Here is a 15,110-nt window from a genome sequence, read left to right as displayed (position 1 = left end):
GGACTATTAGTGAGAAGTGCCGTTCCTACGCGATGGCAATAACCCGGCTGTCATGTGTTTCTCAGGTGAGCGATCACATCGGCGCTTCCCACAGATTGTCGCACTGCGTAAACAAGCACGGGTACAACCGGTACAAAAGAGGAGAGATTGTTTAATATAATTAAAGCGCAGATTGCGTTTTATTTCATGAAAACGAGCACTAGATGTCCGTACGCAGCGATGTAAACAACAGTATCATTGCAGTCGTCCTCATCGGCGCACTCGTGGGGAAATTTAATGGTTTGAAATTTCATACAACATCTGAAATTCAAATTTCATGAATTTCAAATGTTCATTGGTGTACTTCTTTCAAGAGGATGTCCCAGGTATCAAAACAATGCAAATGTCAGCTTGTAATTGTAGCAGGAGAGCAGATGAAGCCAATGTGTATTAAACATGTAGGTACTAGTTTATGAAACCTTAGGTAAACATACATACATAATCGAAAAAAAGGTGCATGAAGAGATGGTACACAGGATGGTCCACAAAATGTGGGACAAACATGGATATGTGCGCTTATCTGAACGTATTGAATTTTTTTTTAAGAACACACTTAATAAAAAATAAGTTTTACAACATTTATTTATTGCAGCATTTACACATGTATCTAGCATTCACACTCACTTGCGCTTGCAGTACCAAGTCAGTCGGAAAGCTCGTAATGCGGGATAACTTCAAACCACTGACTGTACTCGTGCGAACAGGGAGTCAGCATTGTGCACAGACAGCAAGGTAATCGCGCAAAGACTGGAGAGCGCGGGGTTATTATCTTTCAAGCGGTTATCAGGGCTGCGAATCAAAAAGGCTCTGGTAAGCTGCGCGACCGCGTCTCTTTCGCTCCTGTATTATTCTCTAGCGACAGCGTGCTTTGCAATATTCGTTCGTTCCTCATTGGGGTCACAGAAAAATTCCAATAAAACTATACACAGAGAATTTAAAGGTCGGTCTTCAGTTTGGGCGCTCGGCAAGGCATTGACCTCTGGAGTGGCGCCGCTAAGCCTTCATTTCCATGTTTTTGGGAAGAGCTCATCCTATGTTTGATAGTTGAGGTCATTAAGATGTCGCAGTTTTCGGCCGGGGAAGCAGAAAGCTACGCCATCGGCTCAGGGTAGATATTCTTCATTGCTGGGGTCTTTTTTTCTCTTCGCTTCCCGCTTCATTTCATGCTTTTTTTTCATTCCCGACACATTTCTTTGGAAGCGTGGCGGACGCCATGGTGCCGGCAGCGCTGGTCGACACCTGGCCGTGCCTGACTGATCTTTTGTGCAAGTGCTTCCGCGTCGGGGAACGCAAGAGAACCCTCACGGGAGTATCCAGGGGGCTTGGAGAGGGGAGGAAGAGTAGGGGGCGGGGGTGGACAGGATGCAGCATTTCAAACCTCCAGGACACTCCATGAGTAAAAAAAAAAACGAGACCAAAGTAGCAAGCAGCCTCTTCGATAGTGGTTTAGGCAATGGGAGATGGACGAAGTGATCTTAAAAGAGCTTGTGGTCGAGACTCTTGGTTCGTATTTAAGTTGGAGAGAACGCCAACCAAAAAATTACTAAAAAAACACGTTTTGGAACCTACTGGTTCTTTCATCACGTGCGACTACGGGCGAGTTACAGCTTGCATTTTTAAGCCTTCTGCTAGTCATCCGCCGGGTCACTGAAAGTAAACCATGGACGTAAGAGGGGGGAAGAGTTTCTAAGGAGCGGTTTACATTGCGCCGCGTCTGATTGATGACTCAAGTAAGAGCCTTGGACGCGGTCGGCATCGTACATCGGCGAGATCACAGTCATGGCGAGACCAAAAACTTCGCTGAACAAAATGGGTGTCAAACAAATGAACAGAGAATGAAGCGCGGTGGCGGACACAGGGAGGCTTGTGACCACAAGACAGACTTCGAGGAAACTATTGCACTGGACAGCGAGCCGCGCCCACGCAGAAGGCTCTTATCATGACATATTCAGCAGACGCGGAAACCAGGTTTAAGTGACGAATGCGCGCCCTTCTGAGAGCTTCAACGGTTTCCAAGCGAAGCACTCTTGTCCCCTTTGGTCGTTTATAAATGCGGAGTAGTGGACTCGCGACAAAAAAAAAAAAACTACTTGGACTAATTGCTGCAGTCACCGTGGTCGAAGGCGCCTTCCTTTCCCTCTTCCCTGCACAGCCCTTTCTACAGAAATTGTTTTGCGAGTGTGCCATGAGAAATATGAGATGTGACAAAGTTTGAGCATTCATTTATTGGTCACAATAACTATTTACGACAAGCAGTATTCTGCTCTCTGTTTTTCTCTTGGTGCATAGTATTCAAAAGTATTTTTCAAATTTAGTGGAGAAATAAACAAGAAATTGCAGTGCCAGGGAGGAGGGTAAAGTGGCCGAGGACCCAACTTGCTTCCCAAAAATCAGTAGTTTTTCTTCTGTTTCTTTGTAAAAGATTACCCTAGGCTCATCCCCGCCCCCGTCCTGCTAACGACAAGGTTGTCAAGTGCAAATTGCATTTAGGTTATTTAAGCACTCGTAACATCGACTGACGCAATACGTAAACCACGAATGTCCTATAGAACAACGTGAGCTTATGGTGTAAGTGCAATTATCACATTAAATTGAGGCCCGCCGATCTTGTTGTAACACGCAGCTGAGCGCGAAGAGGAAATATTACATTTCCTTGAAAATGGACACAGATTAAAATGCGCATAGAACGTGAGCGTTGGAGCTTATCGTCGCATCATGTCAAATTAAAGCATCGAATATTTTTGTCGTACTAGAAATAGTCTATAAGAAAAAAAGCTCTAAGGATTTGCATTCCGTTTTCAGCACAGACTGATCAGCGTAATTGCATGATGTATTTGCCACACAATAGAAATCGACCATTATATACGTTCTTCACCGTCTCTCTATGAAGACGGCGCGCATCAAGGCACTCCTCACAAAAAGCTGCACGAGCGCCCCGTCTTGGCACACGAGCAAACTATAGTCTTCCCGCGGTTTTAGGGGCAGGAACGGACGCGCAGTTATCAACACTGGTAGAGAGTGTAAGTAGGGTGCAAGTTTTCTTAAAGGGGGTAAGTGATGGAAGCGTGTTTTTAACGGGTGTAAAGTTATTCCTAGGGTCCTCTAAAGGGTGTAAAAGTCCATGCTATGCCCTTTTTACCCCTTTCTCACACCCTTTTTTCTAAGAGTGCGCCATCTATGGAATTCAGTATCCTGGCGCCATATATGGAATTCAGTAAGCTTGCGCCATCTATGGAATTCAGTAAGCAGGCGCCATCTATGGAATTCAGTAAGCTTGCGCCATCTATGGAATTCAGTAAGCTTGCGACATCTATGGAATTTAGTAAGCTGATGCCGTCTATAAAATTCAGTAAGCTGACGCTATCTATGCAATTCAGTAAGCTTGCGCCATCTATGGAATTTAGTAAGCTGGCGCCATCTGTGTAATTCAGTAAAGCAGAATATTGGGCTAGTTGGTAACGATCCACCAAAATATGGCGCACAGAAAAACACGGAAAACCCAGGGAGAACGGACAGGGCAGGAGTGCACTAGCAACTGATGCGAGCTCGAAAAAACGCCTCTCACTCGGTGAGCATGCGCCAGGAAATTAAGCACGTATAAAAACCCAAATAAAAACGTGATGTAGCTGTACGATAGACATGCGCTGTACTTTTCTTCCTTTCTTTATTTCTTCTTTTCTCTTTTTTCTTTCTCTTTCTTGCTTTCCTTCTTGCCTTCTTTCTTTTCTTCTTCCTTCCCTTCTTTCTTTATTCCTTCATTCCTTCCTTCCTTTCTTTCTTTCTTTATTTCTTTCCTTCCTTCCTTTCTTTGTTTCTTTCCTTCTTTCTTTCTTCCCTTCCTTCCTTATTTCTTTCTTTTTTCTTCCTTTCTTTGTTTCTTTGTTTCTTCCTTCCTTTGTCGGAGGCTAGCTTGCGACAGGTATTCGAACCGACGACATATATACACCTCCAATTGTATGCCTTTCCATACTTTCGTATTAAAATTGTAATGCAACCATCCGTCATACAGCTCTCCGAGTGTTATCATACGCCCAAAGACGTAAACTCGTAAAAAAGAACTTTAACGCGGCGCCTCCTTAGCTGTTCGAATTTCTTCTCATCGCGCTAGCTCTTACCTGAGTGCTAAAAAAATGGCAGTGGCTTAGCTGAGCTAGGCCAGGATGTACTTAGCGAAAGTAGTTTCGTCTAATGATATTTCGGTAGTGACGTCGCATTTCGGCTGGCGAAGCGAGCGGAGGCCAGCGCAACGACGAGATGATGATGATGATAACAACTTTATTTTCCGCCAGATAAGGAAGCCCCCTACTCGCCGTCCCCGGCACGCAGTCCTGGGTGACGGGGGCCGGGACCTCCGCGATTAGAAGCAGGAGAAGAGATCTTGATTCCTCGCGGCTTCTTCCGCCAGGCGGATGGCTTGTTGCTGTGAAGCAGGGGCCTCGCTCCGCAGCAGGGCTTCCCAGGTTTCTCTACAATTTATGTTTTCGTTAGCCCCTGGGAAGCTAGCGCATTCCCAGATTATGTGGCCGAGGGTCCCTCTCACCCCACAGTGCTTGCACTTGTCGTTTTCTTTATCTCTATGAGCATGATAGGCCCAGACCGGGTTTACGAAGTTCCCAGCTTGGAGGCGTCGCCATGCGATTGCCTCCCTATTGTTTAGACTTTTATCCGGTGGTGGCACCAGTCTCCTCTGTAACCTATAATTTTCAACAATTTCCGTATAATTTAGCAGACGCTCGTCCATGTTCTGGCAGTCAGGCGGCTCCAAAGCCACCCGGAAGTAGAGAGCTCGGGCTAACTCGTGGGCCGCGTCGTTGCCAGGAATGGACGCGTGTGCGGGAGTCCAAATTAGGCTAACTTTTCTTTTTAGCTGTCTACTGGCCAGAATCCTTGCCGCTTCCGGCGAGATCCTACCCTTTCCAAAATTATAGATGGCCGTTTTGCTATCGCTAATTATAAAATTGGCTTCCGTTCCAACGCAAGCGAGCGCTATCGCAACTTCTTCAGCTGTTTCCGCGTTGTGGCTTCTAATGGTGGCTGCCGATACGGGGGCACCCCGGCCGTCGACCACCGAGGCGACCGCCGCACCCGACTTGCCACTTGCTACGTCCACGTACGCAACGGACTTGCTGTCCATCGGATCGAAGCGTCTGATAAGTGCTTCTGCCCTCTTCTCCCTCCTTTCAGTGTTGAATATGGGATGCATGTTACGAGGGAGTGGGGGAATGATTAGATTTTCTCGGCAGTCCTGCGGAATGCTCGATTTGACTCGTAGTCCCCTATCTGTTTGCAGGCCTACCATTTCAAGGATGGCTCTGCCTGTGGTTGTTCGGCTTAATCTTTCGAGGTGTGAAATTCTGACAGCCTCCGCTATTTCGTCCCAGGCATTGTGCACTCCCATAGAGAGCAGCTTCTCTGTGGAGGTGCTAATCGGTAATCCCAGGGCCCTCTTTATGCACCGTCGAATGAGCGAGTGTAGTTTCTTCTCCGCAGCCGTAATGTTTAAGACAGGTGTGGCATAACTCACGCGGCTTATTACGTATGCTTGAGTTAGTTTAAGCAAGCTTCTTTCCTTCAGGCCTCGTCCTTTCAGCGATGTGACACTCAAAAGGCTCGAGGGATTTGCCACGCAAGCCCTTGGCATATTTAGAAAGGTCTCGCAACGACGAGGCAAGCGGTGTGACGTCATACCAAACGGCGGCGGCGGCTCCGCGGCGAAGAAGAACATTATTTTCCACCGATGTAGGAGGCCCCCTACTCCCCGTCCCTGGCGCGCAGGCTCAAGGGGCGGGGGGCGGGGCCTCCGCGACTAAAGAAGGCGAAGTTGCAGTGTTTCTTTGCGGCTCCGTCGCCAGGCGGATGACTTGTTGCTGTTCGGCGGGGGACTCGCTTCGCAGCAAGTCCTCCCGGGCATCTCTACTTTTAATGTTCTTGCCAGGACATTGCCAGATTATATGATCAAAAGTGCCCGCGGGTCACACGAACGAACAACTTTTTGCAGAAATCCGCAAGCTGTACCATGACGCAACATTGAAAGGACATGACATAATTTTCCAGTGGATGCCGGGCCACTGCGGTATTCGTGGCCGACGAATACCCTGTAACGAGAGCTGACGCAGCGTGTGGGCTTCGTTCCCTGAGGCTGGAGCTCACACTTTCAGCGTGGTACACGGGAGAGTTCTGCAACCGTCGCCTCAGGGCACTGGACCCTGGACTGCGCCTCCGTCTTCCGTGTGATGTTGCGCGTCGTTGCCTTCACAAATAAGTATGCTTTCCGGATCGCGATGGCCGACAGCCCTTCTTGTGTAAACTGTGCCTGTGAAGAGACAATCACTCACCTCTTGTGTGAGTGTCCTGTCTTTGTGACCGAAAGACAAGCTGCGCTCTGCTCTAGACCGCCTTGATCCTCGCCCTTTCACAGAGGCCGATATCCTCGGTCCGTGGCCGCAACAGTCGACTGCCATCAAGGCTTACAAGGCACTGTTTTGTTTTTTGAGAGACTGCCTTGATTGACAGATTGTGACTGTTTCCTGTTCCTTCTCTCTTCCCTCTTTAATCCCCTCACTCCCTTCCCCTGGGGAGGGTAGCCAACCGGAATCCTTTCTGGTTAACATCCCTGCCTTTCCCCTCTCTCTGTGTCTATCAAAAGTGCCCCTCTCTCCGCAGATATTACATTTATCATCAGTTCTATTGTCTAATCGAGTGAGGAACAACCAGACTGGAATTGAGAAATTCCCAGCTTGCAGGCGTCGCCAAGCGACAACCTCTCTGTTGCTTAAAGTTCGGTCCGGTGGTGACAGAGACCTTCTTCCAACTCTACAGTGCTCGACAATTTCAGTGTAGGTTTGCGCGCGCTCATCCAGTCCCCGACAGTCGGGCGGCTCTACGGTTACCCGGAATTAATTAAAGAGCTCGGGCTAACTCGTGTGCCGCCTCATTGCCTGGGACTGATTCGTGTGTGGGGGTCCAGATTATCGTAATTTTACGGTTCAATTCAGAACTTGCTAAAATTGTGTTTGCCTCTTTCGAGACCCTTCCTTTGCCGAATTCCAGACTGCTGTTTTGCTATCGCTGATTATGATTATTGCTTTCGTTCCAATGCAAGCGAGCGCTTTTGCAACTTCCTCAGCCGTATCTATGTTTCGGCTTCTAATGGATGCGTCGGTGACTGGTACCCCACTACCGTTGACCACCGTGGAGACTGCCGCCCCCGACTTTCCGCTAGCCGTGTGTACATGTTGCGACTTCCTCAGGTTTCGTATTTTCCATGCGCTTCGTAAGCGCTTCCGCCCTTTTTTGCCTCCGTTCCTTTGTTATAGGTCGGGTGCATGTTTTTGGGAAGATGGGGTACGATTGTGTGTTCGCAACATTTTAAGGGAATATCTGTTTTGTAGCTCGCACCCTTGTCTGATTGCAGCCCCACCCAACCCAGGATGGTTCTGCCCGTGTTATTTCGGCTGAATCTTTGTAGCTGCGCCATATGCACTGCTTCCGCCAATTCAGTCCAGTTATTGTGCACCCCCATTTCGAGGAGGCGGTCCGTTGAGGTCGTAGTGGGAAGCCCCAGCGCCCTCTTCACGCATCGCCTGATAAGTGCGTCTATTCTGTTTTCTTTTTTTTTTCATCTGACCTGATGTTCAGATATGGAGTGGCATAGAATATGTGGCTGATAATGTATACGTCTGCATCAGTTTCAGGAGGCTACGCTCTTTTAGGCCCCGACCCTTGAGCGCGACTCTTCTGAATATCCCAGCCACCTGTGCGGTGTAATTGTCCAGCTTCTTAATTGTTGTATCATTATATCCGTCGGCTTGTAGGAAAAGCCCTAGGATACCAATCTGTTCGACCCTTGGCACCGTTTGTCCGTCTACTGTGATGCTGATATTTATTTCGCGCTTGCACCTGAGCGCTTTTGGATTGTATATAAGGAGTTCAGATTTCTGCGGAGAGCATGAGAGGCCCCTCTCGGCTGCATAGGACACGACAATGTCCGCTGCTGCCTGCAGGCGTTCCTCTATGCTCGCGTCGCTGCCCCGGTTGATCCAGAGATTGATGTCGTCCGCATACAAGCTGAATTGAAAATTTTCCACTTCCCTTAACGCTGCCGAGAGGTCTCGCATAGCTACGTTGACAAGAAAGGGTGAAAGGACCGATCTTTGCAGCGTACCCCTGCTCCCCAGTCGGACGGTGGAGGATTCTATCTCCTGAAATTTCATTTTGATTGTTCTGTTTGATAGAAAGTCCTTTATGTGGTCATATGTTTTCTTAACAACCCCAATTTCTTGGATGCCAGTGAGAATCGCTGCGTGTTTCACATTATCGAAGGCTTTGGTCAGATCTAGGCCCAATATCACCTTTTCATCTTTGGTTCTAGATTCTATGATGTCATGTTTTAGACGGAACATCACGTCCTGTGTGCACAGGCCGGCCCGAAACCCAACCATTTCGTGCGGCCACAAATCGTTTTGCTCCATAAAGCGTGTTAGTCTAGTCTGGATTACGCCTTCCATTAGCTTTCCTGTGCATGATGTTAAGGAAATAGGTCTCAAATTTTCCAGTTTCAGGGATTTGCCTGGCTTGGGGATAAGGACTATATCTGCCGTTTTCAACTGTTGCGGGAGGCAGCCTTTGTCCCATACTCCCTGCATATATTTTGTGAGAGCTTTATAGACTCGTCATCTAAGTTTCTCAGGATTTTGTTAGTGATCCCGTCCGGTCCCAGAGCCGATTTGGTTTTTAGAGTTAGTATTTCGGCACAGACGTCCGCTTCCGAGATTGGTGCGTCTAGGACCCTCCGCGGCGAGGCGCGCGGTGTGACGTCATGCCAGATGGCGCGGCGAGCGCCCAGCCTCCGCTATCTGCGGCGGTTGCTAGGCAACGGCTCAAGGTCGGTCTCTGTGCCTCCTCGGAGCATCGCCACAGCGAAATAGCAAGTTCGTGAGCAATGTAGCTTTCGCTACAAAAGCGGTTAGAGTCGTCCTAGAATGCATCACAGACGACTCTAGCGTCTTTTTGCTACCACTGAAGTAAAAGCGTGATGAAAAGGAATACGAACGGCGGAGCACCTAGGCTCCGCTCTGTTAGCGTTTGTTTCCATCGCCCATGTGCAAACATAACTCGCAAACAATGCACCCAGGGACAGTAATGTTTTCGCATTCTCACACGTAAGCAGTCTTATGTGTCTCTGCCGATTTTTATTGCGAAAGCAATACTACTCCCAAGAACGGCCTTTCGCGTGGCGGCGGCCACTTGGCACGTTTGACCTTTAGAATGACCCCTGGCGTCATACCATGCCTAGTGACGTCACAGCGTGACGCCATACCAGGAGCGAGAGACGGGCAACCAACTCGGCTTGTCGGGTAACGGCGGCCGCTTGGCACGGCGCGCCGCGCTCCTCCCGCGACGCCATACCATGAGCGAGAGACGGGCTACCAACTCGGCTCGTCGGGTAACGGCGGCCGCTTGACACGGCGCGCCGAGCTCTTCCCACTAGAGGCGCTGAATATAAAGCTAAGCCCCCCCCCCCCCGCTAAGTTTTTTCTTCTGTGTTTGTTTCTGTTTTGCTTTATCGAATAGCGACTGAGCCTTCAATCATGACAATGGAGAACCTCAACTTTTGCAACAAGCTCTAAATCATCGACCATAGTGTCGTTTACTGCAACTTGGAGCTCCAGGCAAGCCACGACGTTTTGTTCCCCCGGATGCGCAAACACACCTGTCGGCCACGTGGCTGGCGTGTCGAAGACGCGAGACAGTGGTTATACACAGCAGCGCATGATAACGTCGATCCCTGATGAGCAGTCAAGAACAGGCGAGCTTCTGACATCAGCTCCCTTAGTAAAACGGTACAGAAGCCCAAAGACCTTAAAGGGTCAGTCTACTCACCGAGATGAGTGTATAAATAATGGCATATTCTGGTAGTTCGCACCCTATAACATCAATAACTAGGGTTCTGCGCCCGGTTTAGGCAGGAATTTATATTTTATTTCGGCGTTAAAAGTCGCGTAAGAAAGCATGGTGGCGACCCCAAACGTTCATTTTGTTCAAGAAAGTGGTAGTCTTTTTTTTTTTTGTGGAAGCATAAGTGAATATACTACGTACCATTTGTATGCCCCAATGTCAGAGAAACGCACGTTTTGTTCTAGTAAACTGTAGAAGGCGTACCGCTCGCTTTTTCTGTAAATCACATGAATATTTATAGTTACACGTACGCAAAACGCAAGCACATTCCCACTTTTAGTTCAGCGTATGCTAGCAGAGACGCAAAAATAAACTCAGCCTATAGTGGCGCCATCTGGTCGTCAGGTCGGGAACCATTGCTGTAAACAAACCGACTCTCCACTTAAGTCTAGGAGCGGCAGAATCGCCACTCTAATTATTAAAATAAAGCAAATTTATCTCTTATATGTTTTCTTATAGGCGAGATGAGACGAAGCGAAAGACAGGCGCCCCATTTATGGCCAGTGAGCGCACTGAAAAAGGCAGCAACAACGAGAATTCAGTCCGAAGCGAGAGGTCCGGCTTCGACGGGCGCCGCCATGTTTGTAGCCGCGCGGCGGAAATCCAGATAGTTGCCAGATGGGACTACCATCTCATACAGATGTGTTCCCACATTAATAAATTCTATTTTAAAATGTTCTACCGCACTCCTTGGCACCACAGCTGGCTAAACGGTAATTTGAGTAAAGAGCTATCGGTTGCCGCAAAGAAAATATGGTCGATAAAATTCAGTAGACTGACCCTTTTAAAAGGAGCATAGGCCTAACTTTTGGGTGCGTGTTTTCTTGTTTGTAATGAGGCGTAAGGCATTATTATTATACACGGATTACCACGCGTTATCCTCCTGCGACCACTAAATAATTTATAATCGAATTTCTTTCTCGTGCTGTTGCGGTTTCGGTTTCAACAGCCGAACGATGGCTGTGACGTCAAAGAGAGGTTATAGGTCATGTGAGGAATAAAAACTGCAATATAATAGGTGCTTCTACATACGCTATCATTTCGGCTATTGGGAAAGGCTGATTTCAGCACTGTAGTGAATTAAAACAATGAACCAGCGATTATATTGACGTTTTTCAATGTCTCACGACATAAAACTACTCTTTGAGGTCACAGCCATCGTTCGGCTGTTGAAACCGAAACAGCATCACAGAAACATTCATTATAAATTGTTTAGTTGTTGTAGGCGAATGTCACGTGGTTATTCACGCATAGTGGTGCCTTCCGCATCATTATAGAGAAGGAAACATGCCACCAGAATTGGGTGTCTACGTTGCGTGTGTCCATTAGGTCTCCTCACACTCCTTAAAGAGGCACTGCGACGTTTTTTCCACTGACTATGTCATCGTGAAAAGAAGGCATAATTGTTGTTGTTGTTGTTGTAGGTCATGCAGTTCAAAAAGAATGACGAAAATCGGAACGTGTAAACGGAAGTCATTCTACTCGCAAAGGTCACAATGATATGAGACTATTTCAAACTTCGTTTGCCCCAAGTGCCATGACTTTGCGCTATCGACTAATACCGCGCCTTGCGCACACATACCAGGAGCTTGAATGCCATTGTCGCCTTGCCAGGGTAAAGCGCACACCATGCCAAAGCCGTGCTTTTGCACGTATTCACCTTTCCGCGTGCACCTCGGGCAGGTGCGATCACACAGCTAGGGCTCCCCGATAGCTGGCTGAAACTTTTTGGGTGCTGTAAATAAAGTAATGTGCAATTCCGTCTAATCTTTCATTTTGTACCGGTCTGTTGAAAGCATGAGAAATTATGTGAATTGTAATATAATCACCAGTGCGAAAAAAAAATGGCAGTGGCTTAGCAGTATTAAGCCTGTATATACAAGGGAAAAGCTGCGCCGCCGCGGTGGCTCAGTGGCTATGGTGCTCGGCTGCTGGCCCGAAAGACGTGGGTTCGATCCCGGCCGCGGCGGCTGAATTTCTTTGGAGGAGAAATTCGAGGCCCGTGTACTGTGCGATGTCAGTGCACGTTAAAGAACCCCAGGTGGTCGAAATTTCCGGAGCCCTCCACTACGGCGTCTCTCATAGCCTTAGTCGCTTTGGGACGTTAAACCCCATAAACGAACGAACGAAAAGCTGCAGTTACGCTTGGTTTAACGTCATGGCTGTTGCAGTTCGCGCACAATGCACTGGGAGCACCACGATAACGGTGTAGCAATTAAGCGCGTTATATAGCCCTCCTTCCGCGTGCGTAGTAACTGTGGTAAACACGCGGCTGCAACGAAAGGTCAAACGGTGGCGATGAGGCGAGCGCGCAGTAGTAGCGGCGGTGAGGAGGCGGCGCACATGCGCAGTAGCGCGCGGCTGCGCCGAAAGGTCAGGCAGCGGAGTCGGCGACGGCTGCGGCCACCTGCGCCGCGCGTGACGTCACTCGGTTTCGCGCTTGCGCAGAACTCGCCATACGGTTTCACGGCATACGCGAAGCTCAGCTCCGACCCTCGTAGTGAAGCTTTTCGCTTCATAAAAACTTACCCACTACTATGCTTACCGGATCGGTCAAGAACAGCGGTAAATCCCTACGTACACGAGGCAAGACTCAAGAATATAGCCGGGGAACACGGAATACGCGTAGCTTTTTCGGCGCCTAACAAATTAGGAGGCCTCTGTAAAAGAGTCAATCAAGAGGATCAGCCGAAAAACGCGTGCAAGATCAAGCACAAGGCATTATATCTAAAACCCTGTGTGACAGATACCTCTATCGTGTGGTGCGTCCCACATTGGACAAACAGGAAGGTGCATCAACGATCGTCTAATAGAGCACTCGAAGTCACTCAAGACCGGCACAGGCAGCAACCTGGCCATTCACTGTCAGAAATGCTCTTGCGTGCCAGCCCTCGATAAGACAAAGATGTTGAAAAGATGTCACGGGAAGCGCACACGTGAGATACATGAAGCTTACCTGATTCAAGACCGTGGTGACACGTGTGTCAGCAGTCTGTCCATCAACCTACTATCGAAAGAGACTGCCTATCTGAAGAAGTGAGCCTATCTCTCGTAGAACACTTTTAACTTTTTAAACCTTTTACATAAAGTGCTAGCCACGTTCCTTTTTTACCCAACCGCATGACCATCATCCATCCTTCTCCTCTGTCTTGTTGTTTTCGCTTTTATCCGGTCCTTTACACCGCCCCTGTCAATGACTCAGCTGACAGCTTACCTCGAGACTATTTATTGTGTGTGCACCTTTCGAATAAACTTCAGTTGTAATGTCAGCACCTGTGTTCATTTCTGTATCCTCTGTTCGCGCTGTTCCCTCTTAAAGGGACACTGAGGAGAAATTGAAGTAGGCTTGTATCGACAGAATACCAGCTCCTGATTACAAAAACGCCACTAATACTGACAACAAAGCTCTCGTAACGTAGAAAAGAGCAAGAACCAAAATACAGGTATCGCCGCCACAGGCCAAACTCGCAAGTACAAGCGTGATGACGTCATAGGACAAAACAGTGTTGCTAGAACCAATGGTTCTAGTAACACTGGGACACGAGGAGCCACGAATCACTGAGGCGCAGCCAATGCATGCGTAAATCTCCTTGACGTCGCCAGATGGCGCCACGTACCCGGCAGCTACGCGCGCGCCTGCAGCATCGGGACCAATCAGCGCCTGCTCGCCGGCTCCCGGCATTCCGCTAACGGTAACAAGGTACATGGTATGCTAAAAGTGTCTATTTGCGAGAACTTCGTTGACGACTTCGAGAACAGGATCCATCGTAACGCTGGCAAAACGCCGGTGCAAACGTACGCGAAGCGACGGTAGCGACGGCCGCAATAGCCGATAGATGCCTTCAACGTGCGGCCGGCGGTAGCTTTCATTTCGGCTGCTGCTAGGCCGCTGTGCTGGCTGTCAGAAATCACGGAGTCTGCGTTACGTCATGTGAATGTCATGTTTCACGTCACTTAGTCCTGTTCGTCATAGGAGAATTCCAAGTTTGAATCTGAGCGGCGGGAAAACCTTTTTCAACTTCGAATCCAAATTTCTCAGAAATAAAGGCATCTTTCGCAGCCGGCCAAGTGGCAACAAAGCTATGAAATGCCGAACTATCGGATTTTGCTATAAAAAAAATATTAATAGAGCTCTCCTCACTGTCCCTTTAAGAATCTTTTTGTTGTTGTTGGCTTCGCCGCACAACACACGAGCACGCAAGCCCCAACACCATCGTATGGTAAGTATGCTAACTACGGCAACTGCGACCGTACGGCAAATTTAACTAAGCAGACACGGCAGCAGGTGCAGTTCGTGTGAAGGGAATGTCTTGTGAAGAATGTGTATGCCTGACCGAGGGCTTTGATGATTATACCGCATTGTGGTCAATGGAGATTCACTTTCGTTTTCTGCCGCTTCGCCCTGTAAAACCAGCTTGACCTTGATGCCGTCATGCACACCGAGAGCACTGCTAAAAAGTTTGAACCAATCGTTGATGCTGAAAAAAAAAACGAAAAGCTGGGCAGGAGCTTGGAGAACGGGGAACTACAATTTGCAACTTTGATTAAGCAAAGAAATAAATGCTGGGTACCGTTTCAGATTGGCATACTCAGCGCGAAATGACCAGTGGTATTCATTGGATGTTCCTCATATCCCATTATCTGAAAAGTATACTTCGTTAAAACGAGATATCAAAAACATGGATTTCTATGGGAGTTTATAACCGCCCGTTTCATGCTTTTAGGTTCAGATGAGCCCCTGAGCTGAATCTGTCTGTCTGCGCCGCAGCAAAAACTGATGGAAAGCATACTGGGGCCGCACACAAACGCTGCACTTTATTTTCGCAGAGCTATCGGTGCATTAGCTTGAATGACTGAATTGAATAATTGCGCCTTTAGCGCCGTACTCCCATCTATTGTGAGGTAAACGAACCCAAGCGCGTACGGATCGCTGACGTATACGTCGATGTTTATGGCGTGCGCTGCAAGCTGTGATTAATAATCGAAAGTAGCACTTTTTGCAAGATGCTCCGCATCCGCTGCAAAATCACTGTGCTTGTGGGCTTTGTGGCGTAAAAACGTCCCGCACAGCTTTTTTCGGAAGCGCAGAAGCAATGATTTATGGGGAAACTATT

General features: G+C 48.3%; 2 protein-coding genes across 3 annotated transcripts in view; one reads left to right on the top strand and one right to left on the bottom strand.

The window, feature by feature from the left end:
• Positions 1-15,110, top strand: part of LOC149332560 (MAP/microtubule affinity-regulating kinase 3-like) — a 634,516-nt gene that overhangs the window by 354,784 nt on the left and 264,622 nt on the right. The window lies entirely within an intron of this gene.
• LOC149332565 (uncharacterized) lies at positions 4,397-5,437 on the bottom strand. Its single transcript, XM_089557525.1, has one exon. The coding sequence runs from the start codon at positions 5,435-5,437 to the stop codon at positions 4,397-4,399; it is 1,041 nt and encodes a 346-aa protein (XP_089413651.1).

This window comes from Amblyomma mixtum, chromosome 8 (genome assembly GCF_055824585.1).
Source record: "Amblyomma mixtum isolate Tamu chromosome 8, ASM5582458v1, whole genome shotgun sequence".
NCBI lineage: Eukaryota > Metazoa > Arthropoda > Arachnida > Ixodida > Ixodidae > Amblyomma > Amblyomma mixtum.
This window is presented reverse-complemented; position numbering and strand designations above follow the sequence as displayed.